Source organism: Miniopterus schreibersii, assembly GCF_964146895.1.
Source record: "Miniopterus schreibersii genome assembly, chromosome: 15".
In the NCBI taxonomy this organism is placed as follows: domain Eukaryota; kingdom Metazoa; phylum Chordata; class Mammalia; order Chiroptera; family Miniopteridae; genus Miniopterus; species Miniopterus schreibersii.
The window spans coordinates 29710789-29723641 of record NC_138115.1 but is presented as its reverse complement, the minus strand read 5'-3'; the positions used below and the strand labels follow the sequence as shown (position 1 = coordinate 29723641).

Here is a 12853-nt window from a genome sequence, read left to right as displayed (position 1 = left end):
GCGAGCAAAAGTTTTTCTTAAACTAACAATGCCTGGGTAAGGAGGTGCTCGCGCCTGATTGGACGAGAGATTTTTGCAGGTTTGATTCCTTGATTGGACAGGAGGTGTTAGGGGTGGGGAGAGAGCTGATGGTGGGGGATCCCGCTCCCTCCCCCGTCAGTCTGGCCGGCTCGGGCCTCACGTAGGCTCCGCCGCAGCTCGCGATGTGACAGCAGGACGCACACGCACTCTCGCGCTCTCCCCAGCTCGCACTCCCTCGCCCTCTCTCTTCCACACACGCACGCACACACCCACCTCTCCCATAAACACACACACACACATGCACACCCACACCCACGCGCGCCCGCACCGCCCCACGCGCGCACACTCCCGCCCACGCCCACGCCGTGCTCCGGGCAGTCCGGTCCCAGCGAGAGCGCGAAAGGATACGGAGAAGCCCCCCGCGGGGAGCGCAGCGGCGCCCCGGGACGCGGCGCCCTCCGCGCGCGGCCGCCTCGGCTCGGGCTCGGCCTGGGGGCCGCCGGCCGGCGATGGCCCTGGATTGCCTGCTGCTGCTCCTCCTGGCATCCGCAGTGGCCGCGATGGAAGGTAACGTACCCTCCGCGGAGCAAGTTGGCTGCCGGCGGCTGTACTCCGGGCCTCTGGGGCAGCTTCGGGTCGCTCGCATCCCGCTTCCCGAGGGCAAGGCTACTCCGGAGCCTCGGCCGCGGCGGAGCGCGGGGCTGGGCGGCGCCCGCCCGCGCGTCCCCGGGGGGCGTGCGGAGCCCCTTGGCTCCCGCGCCTGGCGCTCCCTGGCCGCCACGGTCCCCGCAGCCTCGATAGGAGAGCGCGGAGTCCGCTGCATTGCGGTGCCGGCGCTTTAGCTCCGGGCAGAGCTGGGCGCTGGAGAAGAAGGGGCGCCTCGGACCATCCGGCCCCTGGAGTGCGGGCGTGGGTCCGCTCCCTTCCTATCCCGGGCACGGATGCGCTCGGGCGGCCGCGCGCCCCCTCGCCGCCGACTCAGCTCGGCGTCCGCCGGCTCCAGGACTCTGGGCTCGGCCGGCTAGCGCTGCCGTGTACCCCGAAAGTGGCCCCGAAGGAGAGGGGCTGAGTTCCCCGGCCGTACCCTCGGGGACAGCTTGGTGACGGTCCGACAGCCTGCCGGGCTTCAGCTTTCTCGTGTCAGCCTGGGGGGGTGGACACCTTTGTCGCCTCATGAGCCTGGGAACTGGGGTGGGGTGGGTGGTTCGCGCGGCCGAAACTCGCCCAGCGTCCCCTCCGCCCCGGGAAGGGGACTGGGCGGCCAGGAGCCAACAGGCAGCGACGCTCTCTCGGCCGCTGGAGCCTCGGCCGTGCCTCCAGCCGGGGAGGGAAGCGCTCTCCTCGGGCGCCTCGCGGGGCGCAGCCCGACCCCGCGCTCCTGCGCGCCTGCGAATCCCGGTGGGAAATCCCTGCCCCGCTCCCGCCCCCGCCCCCGCCCCCTCGGCGGAGCGGCGGCCGCCTCCCGGGAGCGCGGCGCGGCCTCCGCGCGGAGTTGAGTTGCTGGGATGCGAGCAACTCTGGAGGAGCGGGGCGCCTCCGCTGCGGGGCTCACAGCCGCGCTTCCCGGGGCGGGCGGGGGTGGAACTCGGCGGGACTCGGCTCGCGGAGGCCCGCCGCCTGCCAAGCCTTCCGAGCGGGGAGCTCGATCCGATACTGGTTGCCCAGTAGACCCCCCCCCCCAAATGCCCACCTTGGTTCGGCGTCCCTGAACCCCCCAGAAAGCGCTGCCCTCCTCGAAGCGAAGCTGGGCATTCAGGGCCTTAGAGGCGCTAAGATCCCCTTGCCTTCTAGTGAAGACCACCCTATCCCGCGTTCGTTCGGTGGCGGTGCGGGGGCGCGGCGATTGATGCCTAGAAAGCTCTCACTCGCTTTTCGAAGGTGGCTTTTTGTCTGCCCTCCGCCTTCCGCTGCCCTTCTGGCCGCTGGTCTGTGCCGAGGGTGTCGCGTTTTGGAATGGCCGGGGGCTGGAGCGGTGTGGAACAGGGACGCTTGGGTTTGGCTTATTGGGGGCCAGTGCGGGAGCAGTTGAAATAGGACGAGCGAGACGACACACTTCCAAACCGGTCAGGACAGCCTGGGTCAGGGAGCTGCGGGGCGAAGCGGGCCCAGCGAGGTGGGACTTTGTAGCGCTGGGGCCATGTGTCCTGCCTGCCTCGCTCCGTGCCTCTCAAAGGGTCAGGGGCTGGGCCTCTGCGAGCAGATAGGTGCCCACTGTGGGAGCTTGGTCTTGGCATTGATTCTCCATCGATGAAGGAGGGCACATGCCTGCGAACGAAATTGTTTGGAGAGCAAATGTGTGGGAACACACCATGTGTCTGGCAGTGCGCGGTTTCCTCCTTAGACCCCTCTTCTGGGGTAGCCTGAGCTCCCTGTCTGCTTCGGGCTGGAGCTGCGTGAGGGAGGGTGCCACTGTGCCCGCCTAGTCCTGCATACAGGCCCTGCCATCCAGGTCATCTGGAGCAGCCCATGGGGGCGGTGGCCCTTCTCTTGGAGCAGCCCAGAAACTTTGCCAGGAGCCTGGTAGGAAGGAGCCTCTCTGGGCTGAAAATCTCTCCAGTAAGGGTTAAAAGAAACACCACATTCAGCAGAATATTAAAGCAGCCCCATGGTCCCTGCCCAGTGCACAGGGATAGTACACCATTCACTCCTTCCTCTCCTCAAATGAACACAGGCAGGTTCATTTTCTGCTCTCCTCGCACAGAGCCACCTTCCCGCCTGCCTGGCTGGGCTGGAGCCAGCGTCGTTTCGTTTGTGATGAGTGAGGGATAATTATCAGAAAAGTGAATCAATGAGCTGCTCACACAGACAGCAGATCCCTCCCAAGCTGCTGTGGCCAGGGGCCCCTTCTCTTTGCTGGTTCAGCCACTTATATGTTTGTCTGCCTGTCTTCTTTCCTCTGGGGGTCTCGGGTGGAATTTTAGTGAGGCCTTGTCACCCAAGGCAAGCAGCTTGAAGACTAGCCAGGCCCTCAGCCAGGGCCAGGGCAGGGACAAAGGGACAGCAGCAGACATGAGACCAGGTAGAGAGAAGTGGCCAGAGGCAGGCAGGGTCTTATGAGAGGACTCCTTCCCCTGTGAGTGGAAGGCAGGCAGGCAGGGGCTAATTTACCTGGGGTATGGAAAGCTCACACTGAACGAGAGCACCCATCTCTCCTCTTCCAGCCCCTTCCCCATTTCCAGCTCATGGTGTGGCTCTGCTCTGTTGGGAGAGAGATGGTACTGCCAGAAAAAGGCTCTCTGGGGGATTTTAAAGTCTATTTTCAGAGGGGAGCAGGGCAGGCTGTGGAGGCAGGGATGCTGGCCTCCCCTGGCCACATAGCCAGGCCTCCATCTTCTGCCTCCGGACAAACAACTGCCTCTTTAAGCCCTTGTCTCGTCACACTGTGTCTGAGAGCTTATTGAGAATTGGCTGCTGGCTCTCTATGGAGGGAAGGCAATTGCCTGCATTCTTGGATCTCCCCTTCAGGACAGGGTTGGGAGACCTGGGCTTCTCTGGAGATGCTTCTGCAGCAGCAGGGACATGTTTGGCTGGCAGCAGACACTCCTTCCTCAGAGGGAGCTTCCCTGGACCAAGCATGCTGGCCCTTCTGGGAGGTGGCAATCTGGAATCACTGACTGCTAATGCTAATAGTGTTCTCTCCCAGTTCCGTCCTCTGTGTCCGTGAATGATCGTACACCTGCAGGTGGCCTCAGTGTTTGGACGCTGGCTGACCAGAGTACTCCCAGGAGATCTGCTCTTTGGTGTGTCTAGAGTAAAGTCCTGGGCTTGGCACCGTTGAATGTGCACATGTGTTTGATTTGGTGAATTTCTTAGTGCTTGGCAAATAGTGGGTTCTCAGCAGGAAATGCTGACCCTGAATACACATCTGAAGTTACTGTACCCCTTTGTGGCATACCCCACCTTGAAATGCAAGGGCACTGATTCCATTGTACACAGTTAAGTCTCCATTACTTCATGGTAAAAACACCCAACCTCAACCGATGTGTCTACAACAGGCCACCAGACCAGTCAGTCATTGGTTGTTTCTGCATTTTTCTGTTAATATTTGTTTGCTGAGTGTGCATCTGTTTTGGGTGTCCATGAGCATTCCAGAGCTGACAAGCAGTAGCAAGTGCCAAAGGTTTAAAAAAATGTCTAGGAAAGAAAAGTGAATTTGAGAAAATCTTATCCATTATCTGATTTTTCTTTTCTGTGCATTGTGAAAAGGTCGCTACTACTCTGGGACACCCCCACCTCCACCCAGGGAGTGGAATGCTGGTGAGGATGGCAACACAGCTCTGGGCAATTGCTTGAGAAAAGTCCTGGTGATGTAAACAGAGGTCTGGACCCAGCCCCAGCCCAAACCTTCTGGGTTGGCAGAGCAGAGCTGCCAGCAGCTGGTGATGCCCAGTAGCAGAGGGAGGACCTGCTGGGCCACATAAGACCCTGCCTCAGCCCCTCCTGCCTTTTGTTGACCTGTGCAGACTCAGACTCAGACTTAGACTCAGATCTCAGAGCCCCTACCTTGACCCCTTTCAAAGATGGGTCCTAATTACCAAGATGTGCTTTGGGAAAAGCCCATAAGACAGAGGCATGCTATGGCTCGTTTTTACATTCCATCCATCAAGAAGTAATCTTTGATAAAGCAAATTGGTCCAGAGAGGAAGGGTACTGGGGGTGCATGACAGCACTACCACCCCTTCGTCTGGATCTAGTATGTGGATCGGCTTATTTACTGAACACTACTGATTCTATAGCTGGTTGACTGAATTTCATGAACTTGGGGCAGTGGAGGGAGTTGCAGAATCAGGACGGGGATCTGGCCGTGAGGATGGGGCTGGAATCACCTGGGGTGGAGAGAGATTGCTGGATCATGAAGCCAGAGTACTCCACCTCTGGCTTCATCTCCCAGTTCTGTCACTTGGGAAAATCACCGGTGTACCTGGCCACAGTGTCTTTCTTTGCACAGAGGGTCATGATGCTCACCTGTTCCAACCTCAGAAGTTGGACAAGTAGCATACGTTATGAGGATAAATCTGTAAATCGTGTTTTTTAATTTTTAAATATTTATTTATTTTTAATACCTGAGGATATGTTTTGATTGATTTTTTTTTAGTGAGAGGAAGAGGGAGAAAGAGAGAGAAAGAGGGAGAGAGAAACATCGATGTGAGAGAGAAACATCTATCATTTGCTCAGGGGCATAGTATTTTTCCAGCATGGGCAAAGGGTGGAGTCAATTTTGAAAGGCAAAAGCGGGGAACACCATCTCAGGCAGTGGTTCTCTGGCTTCAGGAAGCGTATATGTCATCTGGGCAATTTGCTACAGACTCTTGGGCTCTAACCCCAAAGTTCAGCAGGAATGAATGGACCCCGAAATCTGTATTCTGGCCTCCCAGAAGATCCCGACGTAGGTGCTTCCTGGAAACACTGTCCAGGGGAATGATTCTAAACTAAGCTGGAGTTAGAAATCCCAGGCGGGTCTTGCTCAGCTTTGCATTTACCGAGGTGGAATGGCCTGGGTGCCTGCCTTTTATACAAAGGGCCCCAGCGATTCAGATGCAGGCAGCCTGGCACCAGTTTTGTGGAGGTAATTACTGATAGTAGCTAACAAGGCAAGGTGCTGTTCTAGGTGTTTTACATAAATGAATTCACTCCATCCTTACATCTTATCAGGTAGGTAATTATTATCCACCGTCTCCTAGTTTTCAGATGAGATGACTGAGATATAGAGTAGTGCAGTGGTTTGATAAGGTCACATAGCCAGTAAGTAGCCTGAGTTGAACCCAGGCAGACAGGTTCTGGAGTCTATGTTCTTAACCACTCCACCTAACTTCGCTACTTTTGTAGGCTTTGCACGAGGAAAGAAAGGTTCAGATCAACCTGAGGCTAACTCGGCCACTGGCCATTGGGACTCCATTGATTACCGGGAACTGCAAGTTTCCACAGTCTTGGAAGAAGAAATGAGAGAAAGGTTTAGATAATCCCAACACTTCAGCTCAAGCACCAGTTTCCTGCTCTCTTCCTCCCCTTCCCCCCACCTCCCACCCTTATTCCACCCTACTCTACACATGCAGATGCAGGACTGGAGACCTGCACCACAGCATGGCTCCTGACAAGGAATCCAGTAGGAGGACTGGGAGCATCTTTGCTCTGGCCAGTCTCCTAAGAAAGAAATGATCTCGGATAAGTGTCTCCAGAGGAGGTGGGCTTGAGTGCCCTATGTATTGTGGAAGCAGTGGAGCAGACACAGGGCACCCTTCCTGTCCCCATCTGACTGTCTAGAGCTCATCCTGCCACCTGGCTTCCAAGAGTCAGCTTCCTTGGAAGAGCTCACTTTATGTCTCCCTCTTCTGCACTTGCCACTTAAGCAACCTGAATATTTCTATCAGATTTCCATGTCTCCAAAGGTGATGGAGACACAGAGCATGGACACCTGCCCTCCTGAGGAAATTACTATAGTAATGAAGTAATGCCCTGGGAGAGATTTCATAGGTAAAAGCAAAATTTTGCGTGAGAAATTCCTCAACTCCTTCCAGCTCCTTCCGGGGATTCCATTTCAGTTGATAGTCGGCCCCTCTGGTCAGTGTTTGGCTGTGCTTAGAGGGGGTGCATTGGGTGGCTAAGTCAGGGCCACCTGCTCTGCCAAAGACCCCTGACACCTGATGTCTGAGCCACCTTGCTGGCTTCTGTTGGTCACTCCTCTGGGAGTTGGAGAGGTGGGAACACTCTTTCCTGGGAGGTCGGGGTGGTGGGTTGGTTTTTCTTAGCTAATGGATAACTACTTTCCATCAGACCTGAGACACGTTAAGCAAGCAAGGGACAAATAGTTGTCTCCCTCCCTGCGCCTATTTTCTCACCATGGACTCAGGCTGGGTGAGGGGTAGTTTTGGTGAGGGCATCAGGGTCTTGGGTAGGGATACCCCCAAGCAGTGGTGGGTTGACAATTATTGATAGAGCAAAATCTGGAACATGGTGATCTCCTGGCTAATTGGGGGGTGGGTTCCCATAGGCTGGTGGGTGTTCTGCAGGGGTAACCCAGGCCCCAATTTGGGGGCATCAGAGGTGAGTAATGGTGAGGTTGGCCGGCAACAAGAAGGGCCTTAGCTTGGTGCCCTCTGAGAGCAAACCCTGCCTTAGGGACCTCCTGATGGCCAGCAGCAGGCCCAGGACTATCTAGGTGGTACCGGCAGCACTGGGGCCAGAGTCCCAGCTGGTACCATGGAGAATGATCTGCCAGGTGCCTCTCAGTGCAACTGCTTTGTAAGTTTGCCTCTAACTTTATGAGTGAGAAAAAGCATCTTACTCACCCGCTCTCCAGCAAGCAGAGTGTTACTCAGCTCTGTGGGAAGATGCCGGGAGCAAAGATGCCGGGGTTCATCACTTAACTATAGCGACCCTGCTGATAATTGGGGCTTCAAGATGAACCATTTGCTAAAGGGGAAGAAAGGCAATGCAGAAGGTGGCCTTGTTTCCCCCCGTCCCCAGCAGAGATGTTCCTCCAGGTCAGGTGAAATCCCAGACAACACCATTAGCAGCTGCTTCAGGAAGCAGCTCTGCCCCCTCACGGAAGGGTCCCCCAGAGTTCTCTGGAACAGAACTAGGCCAACGTGGAAACGTATCGGAAATTTCCTGAGAATTACCAGGACTCATTTCTGCCTGCAGACTGCACCTGAGGCTCTGCGTCCTTCCTCTCTCCCCTCCAGCTTCCTGGCAGCAAGTGACAAAATGACTGATTTGAATTTAACTTCCTTACTCTGCTTCTCCATCCCCCAGTGGAGGTGATAATGAACAGAGAAATGGACAGAGGCAGGTGGCCAGGAGGGGTGGGGACAGGCGAGGGAGCAGGGGCCCTAGCTGTAGCTTAGCACTGGTTTCTGAGGTCTCTGAGATTGATTCTGGGGCTTCTTGAGCTCCACGGCACAGACCAGGGGTCAGGTCCCTCCCTTGGTCCTGACATATTGGGAAGCAGAACAGGAGACAAATTTCAGGTAAGGGAAGAAACTTTCTAGAAATCCTACAGCCTGACAGCATTAGAGCCAGGGCTAGACTAAGCTCCCATCTGCGCATTGAGTATTTACTCTATGCTGGTCCCTTTATATGTACTGATCCCCGTGCCCTTAGTATCCAAGCATTCACTCCCTCATTTTACAAGTGAGGAAGCTGAGGCTTTGAGCCCGTAGGTTACTGACCCGAGGGCTAAGATTCAAACTGAGGTTTTAAGAAGTTGGACAACTACCCAGGTCTCTGCCTCCCAGTTCAGCACCTTTTCTATTTAATGTTGTTTATTCAATGACCTAAACCAGGGAGTACCTATTAAGCACCAGCTGTTTATGCATCGTCCTGCCAGGTGCTGTCAAAGGTACCAGACAGTCCTGTTCTGGTCTGCTTGCTGGGGTCCCTGTGGCCAGGCTCCCCCAGGATCTTTGGAACTGCCCCTACCTGCCCCCCCAGATGGAAGAAAAATTTTTTTCCTTCCCATTTGCATTTTCCTGTATGCACATGGCCTTTGCCATGTGGCTCCACCAGTCAGACCCCCACTGTGGTCATTATTGGTTTTCTTTCTGCTGCATGTCCATCTGGCTCTTGTCTTTGATGAGCTCTGTTGCTTAGAAGGTTGCAATTTGGCATCTGTGCCTGGCTCTTAGTGGTGGGGGCATATAGGGAGCAGGGTTGCTGTGGGTCTCCTGGAGCTCCCTCCACAGGTCCAGTTTCCAGAGGAGGGGCAGGTGTTCACCTTCGAGGGGCACCCCTGACTTCTGCCCTGTGGACCCTTCCTCCCTTGGGACCTTGTTGCTTTTTGAGCTCTGGCTGCTTCTGCCCATCTGGCCAGATGCAGATGCCGTGACACCAGAGGACACTGGGGTTTAACATCAGCTTTGAGTGTGGAAGGACATGTGGGAAGAGGGGGAAGAGAGAGATCCCCTCAGCATCCTAGTCTTACTGGACAGTGGCCGGTCCCCTTGGGGCTGTGCCTGTGGAAAGCGCTGAGCAGGAGGGCCAGGAATAATTGCAGGCAGCTTCATTGACAGTGGTGGCAGAGAAAACGTCTTATCTGTGAGAGGCAGCTGGGCCCCGCAGTTAATTGTTCTGTTGTTTTCCTCTTGCTATTTTTCCAGCACATCAAGGTAGGACCTCTGCCCTTGGCTTTCTCATTGATGCTGAGGCTGGAGCTGGGTAGTGAACTTGGAGAGGGGCTGAGATAGGGGAGGAGCCTCACCAGGGACTGATAGAAAAAGAGCCCATCCAGGGATGCTCCCAGCCCCTTTGGCAATGCATCCAAATGGTCTGAGTGGTGAAGCACGGGCTGTCAGCCTTGGGGCAAGGAAGCGGGTCTCAGGATCATCAGAAAATCCACCGTGTTTTGGGCTGGTGCCCAGGGGCCTGTGCCGAGCAATGATCCAACCGTACTTTGGGTGTCAGCCTATACCTTGGTATTTGGTTTTACCCAGTCACTACAGGTGTGAATTTCTTCCGACACCTTCAGGGCTGATGCAAAACCTTTCATGACCTGGGCTCTCCTTCCCTCCCCTGCTCCATGCAGGCACAGGTCCACACACACCGCACAGGCCCACATAGCCTGGCCATCTTTTTTTCCTCTTTCTGATTTCACTGCTGCCTTGTGCCTCTGGGTCTGCACCTGTTTGTTCTTCCTGTGTTGAATTTTTCATCGACCTTTTCTTGGCCAACCCTAAAGTTTTCTTTAGAATTCACCACAGAGTAGTCATCTCTTCCTAGAAGCCTTCCCCCCAGCCCCAGGCTAGATTAGAGGGCCCACTGGCCCCACCACAGCGGCCTCTGCCTTCTTCCATGGGGGCACACTCCACACTGGCCTGTAGTTGTGTGTTGATTTCACCACAGTTGTGTGTGGAGTGCTCCACAGCTCCGTGAGCCACTAAAGGGTGGTCTCTATCTTAATTGTCATGTATCCCCAGCATATGGCACATAGTGGTATCAATAACTGTGTGTTGTTTTACTGAATAAAAAGGAAGAAAAAAATCAACAGAACACTTTAAAAACCTGCAATCATGTTCCATATGGTAGTTTAAAACATGTCTGCAAAATTTTTTATTTTTTTGTCAGATTGGCAAAAAACATAATTTTTTCTTTTTTTATTGAATTTATTGGAGTGACATTGGTTAATAAAATTATATAGGCTTTAGGTGTACAATTCTATAACACATCGTCTGTATATTGTATTGTGTGCTCACCACCCCAAGTCAAATCTCCTTCTATCACCATTTGTCTGCAAATTATTTGATATTCTTCTTGTCAAAGCATGAAGCCTAATTTCTCTCCCCTTAAATATGGGTTGGCTTTCTACCTCACTCGAATGAACAGAATGCAGCAGAAGTGATCCTGCATAACTTTGGAGTTGAGATCGTAAAAGATGTTACAGCTTCTGCTTGGACACTTTCTCCTGGGATGCTTGCCTTTGTGACCTAGCCACCATATTGTGAGGAAGCCCAAGTGCCCTGGAGAGGCCATGTGTAGATGTTCTAGCCTCAAGTCACAGCCCACAGCCAGCATCAAATGCCAGACAATCTGCGTGAGTGAGTCTTCAGGTGGTTGCAGCCTCCATCCTTTGAGCCATCTCTGCTGCCTCTAAGTGGAAGGAGATAGGCTTTCTTCCCTGAGTCTTATCTAAGTTGCAGATTCATGGCTTTGTTATGAAATTCTTTCAGGCCAAATTGAACCAAGATGGAATAGGCTGCCTTGAGGGATGACACAGTCTCATCTCGGGGTGTCCAAGTCAGGGCTGAGCCACTCCCAGACTTGAGAGCCCAAATTCTATAAGAGGCAAATGGGGAGTGGAAGCAGAGAGATAAAACTGACAGCTTTGCTTAGAAGCCACCGGTTTCATGAATATACCTGCAGAACACAGTTATTGAGCATCTACATGAAAAACACTGTACTTGAAACTGAAAACATGAGGGTAAGGAAGACACAGCCTTTCCTTCAGGAAGCTTACCTATTAACAGACTGGTGGGGGAGACAGAGCCATGCAAACTATGAGCTGTAACAGGACTTATGATGGAGTCTGATAGATGTGGTGTAGCAATTACACATCAGCTACTAGGAGAAACCAAATGAGTGGGTCATACTTCTAATGGGAAGGATTTGAGGAAGGCGTGTGTATGTGCATGTGTGTGTGTGTGTGTGTGTGTGAGAGAGAGAGAGAGAGAGAGAGAGAGAAATATATATATATATATACACATATATATATATAGAGAGAGAGAGAGACACCAAGGGAAGCTATGTCAAATAGCGACAGCAGTGGGTAGGAATGGGAAATGAGGACTGATAGTATTTTACTCTGTTATGAAGGTGGACATCCAGAGCTCTCCATCAAGGGCTTTACCTATTTTATTAGCTATATCTATGGTTGAAGAGACAGATGTTTACCTCAAACAGGAGGAAAGCAAAGGGTAAAGGTGATTACTGACACTTGTTATTCCTGGACAGATTGGGACTTAAGTATGATAATATCTGGGGACACAGTGTTGTCTTAGAACCCAGTCCCCTTTTTTCATTCCTTAGCTCTGTGTCGGTGTCAGCCAAGGTGCTGGCAAGAAACAAATAGCACTCTCAAAGGTTAATTGAGGGGAGTTTAATGAAGAAACTCTTTACAGAGGTGTGAACTAGGTTAAGGGGCTCAATAAGGATGGGGATTCATGCAGGGATGGGCAGTACTGGGAAGCCATGACTCCCCAAAGCTGGAAGAACCAAGTGGAGAGAATGGTGACGTCAGGACCAGGCAAGAGCTGTAGCATGGGTGAGGGCTCCCTGACAGGAGCTGTAGACATGGGTGGAAGAATGCAGCTGCTGCCCACACCAGGCCTGGCTGGGGAGGGGCATTGTATTCCCTAAACTCTTTGTCTTCCACTTTCTCATCTCCTGCCAGCACCTCCCATTAGATGAACTCAACAAGAAGGCAGAAGGCATGGATGCCTGGTTTGTAGAGGTCAATCTCTTGAGGCACAGAAAAGGGCAGAGAAAGGTAGAGAGTGGGTCTGGAGGGACAATGGAGAAAAATTAGCAGAGTCATTTGTGCTGACTTCATCCTCAGGCAGGCTCTCCCACAAGATGGTCACGTGGCAGCTGGCAGCCCAACTTACATCCTCTTGAAACTTTAGCGGAAAGATACATTCTCACTCCTAGTAGCTCTAGCAAAAGCCCTGGAAGTTTTGTCTTCTTGGCTTCCCTTGGGCCCTAAGCCTCTCCTTGGTCCAGGCTCTATCACCAGGATGATGGAATACACTCATTGGCCAGGTTTGGTGCGTATGGCTACCCATCCCTGGAGCTGAGGGGAGAGGGTTAGCCCAGACCCACCTGTCACCTGGCCTGAGATGGGAGAGGGCTGGCTCCCCACAAAAATATCAGGATGCTATTCTCAGAAGAAACAGGAGTGGGTGCTGGACAGACAACTGTCTACCACACCCATTCATCCTTCTTGCATGACTGAATCACTGGAACCTAATGGAGAGCTAGTGTGTGCAGCAAACAAAAGAACATGGACTCTGGGGAGGGGAGGTGCTCAAGGAAGGGCTGTGGCTGTGATGATCCTGGTTGAAGATATGGGAAAAGCCAGGGACACAAGATGGTAGGAGAAGAAACCCACGAAGGGAGAGATGGAGATAACTGTGCAGACAGCTTCTTTCTTGATATGGATGTTCCCTATATTCCTGAACATCATGATCAAACTCAAAGTGATGAATTGGCAGGCAGCAGGAGTAATGGCCAAAGGCAAAGTAATTTTAAGACCAGAGCATCTCATGGTTGTCAGTTGGAAGGGGGGTTGGGGAGCTGGGTGGAAAAGGTGAAGGGTTTAAGAAGTACAGATTGGCAGTTACAA

The 12853-nt window shown here is 53.3% G+C and overlaps 1 protein-coding gene across 1 annotated transcript in view; it reads left to right on the top strand.

The window, feature by feature from the left end:
- The first annotated feature begins 308 nt into the window (after positions 1–308).
- EPHB1 (EPH receptor B1) overlaps positions 309–12853 on the top strand; it is a 391986-nt gene continuing 379441 nt past the window's right edge. The window contains exon 1 of the mRNA XM_081159666.1: positions 309–588. Within this exon, the coding sequence (XP_081015792.1) occupies positions 531–588 (58 nt within the window). The 5' untranslated portion in view covers positions 309–530. The remainder of the gene's footprint in view (positions 589–12853) is intronic.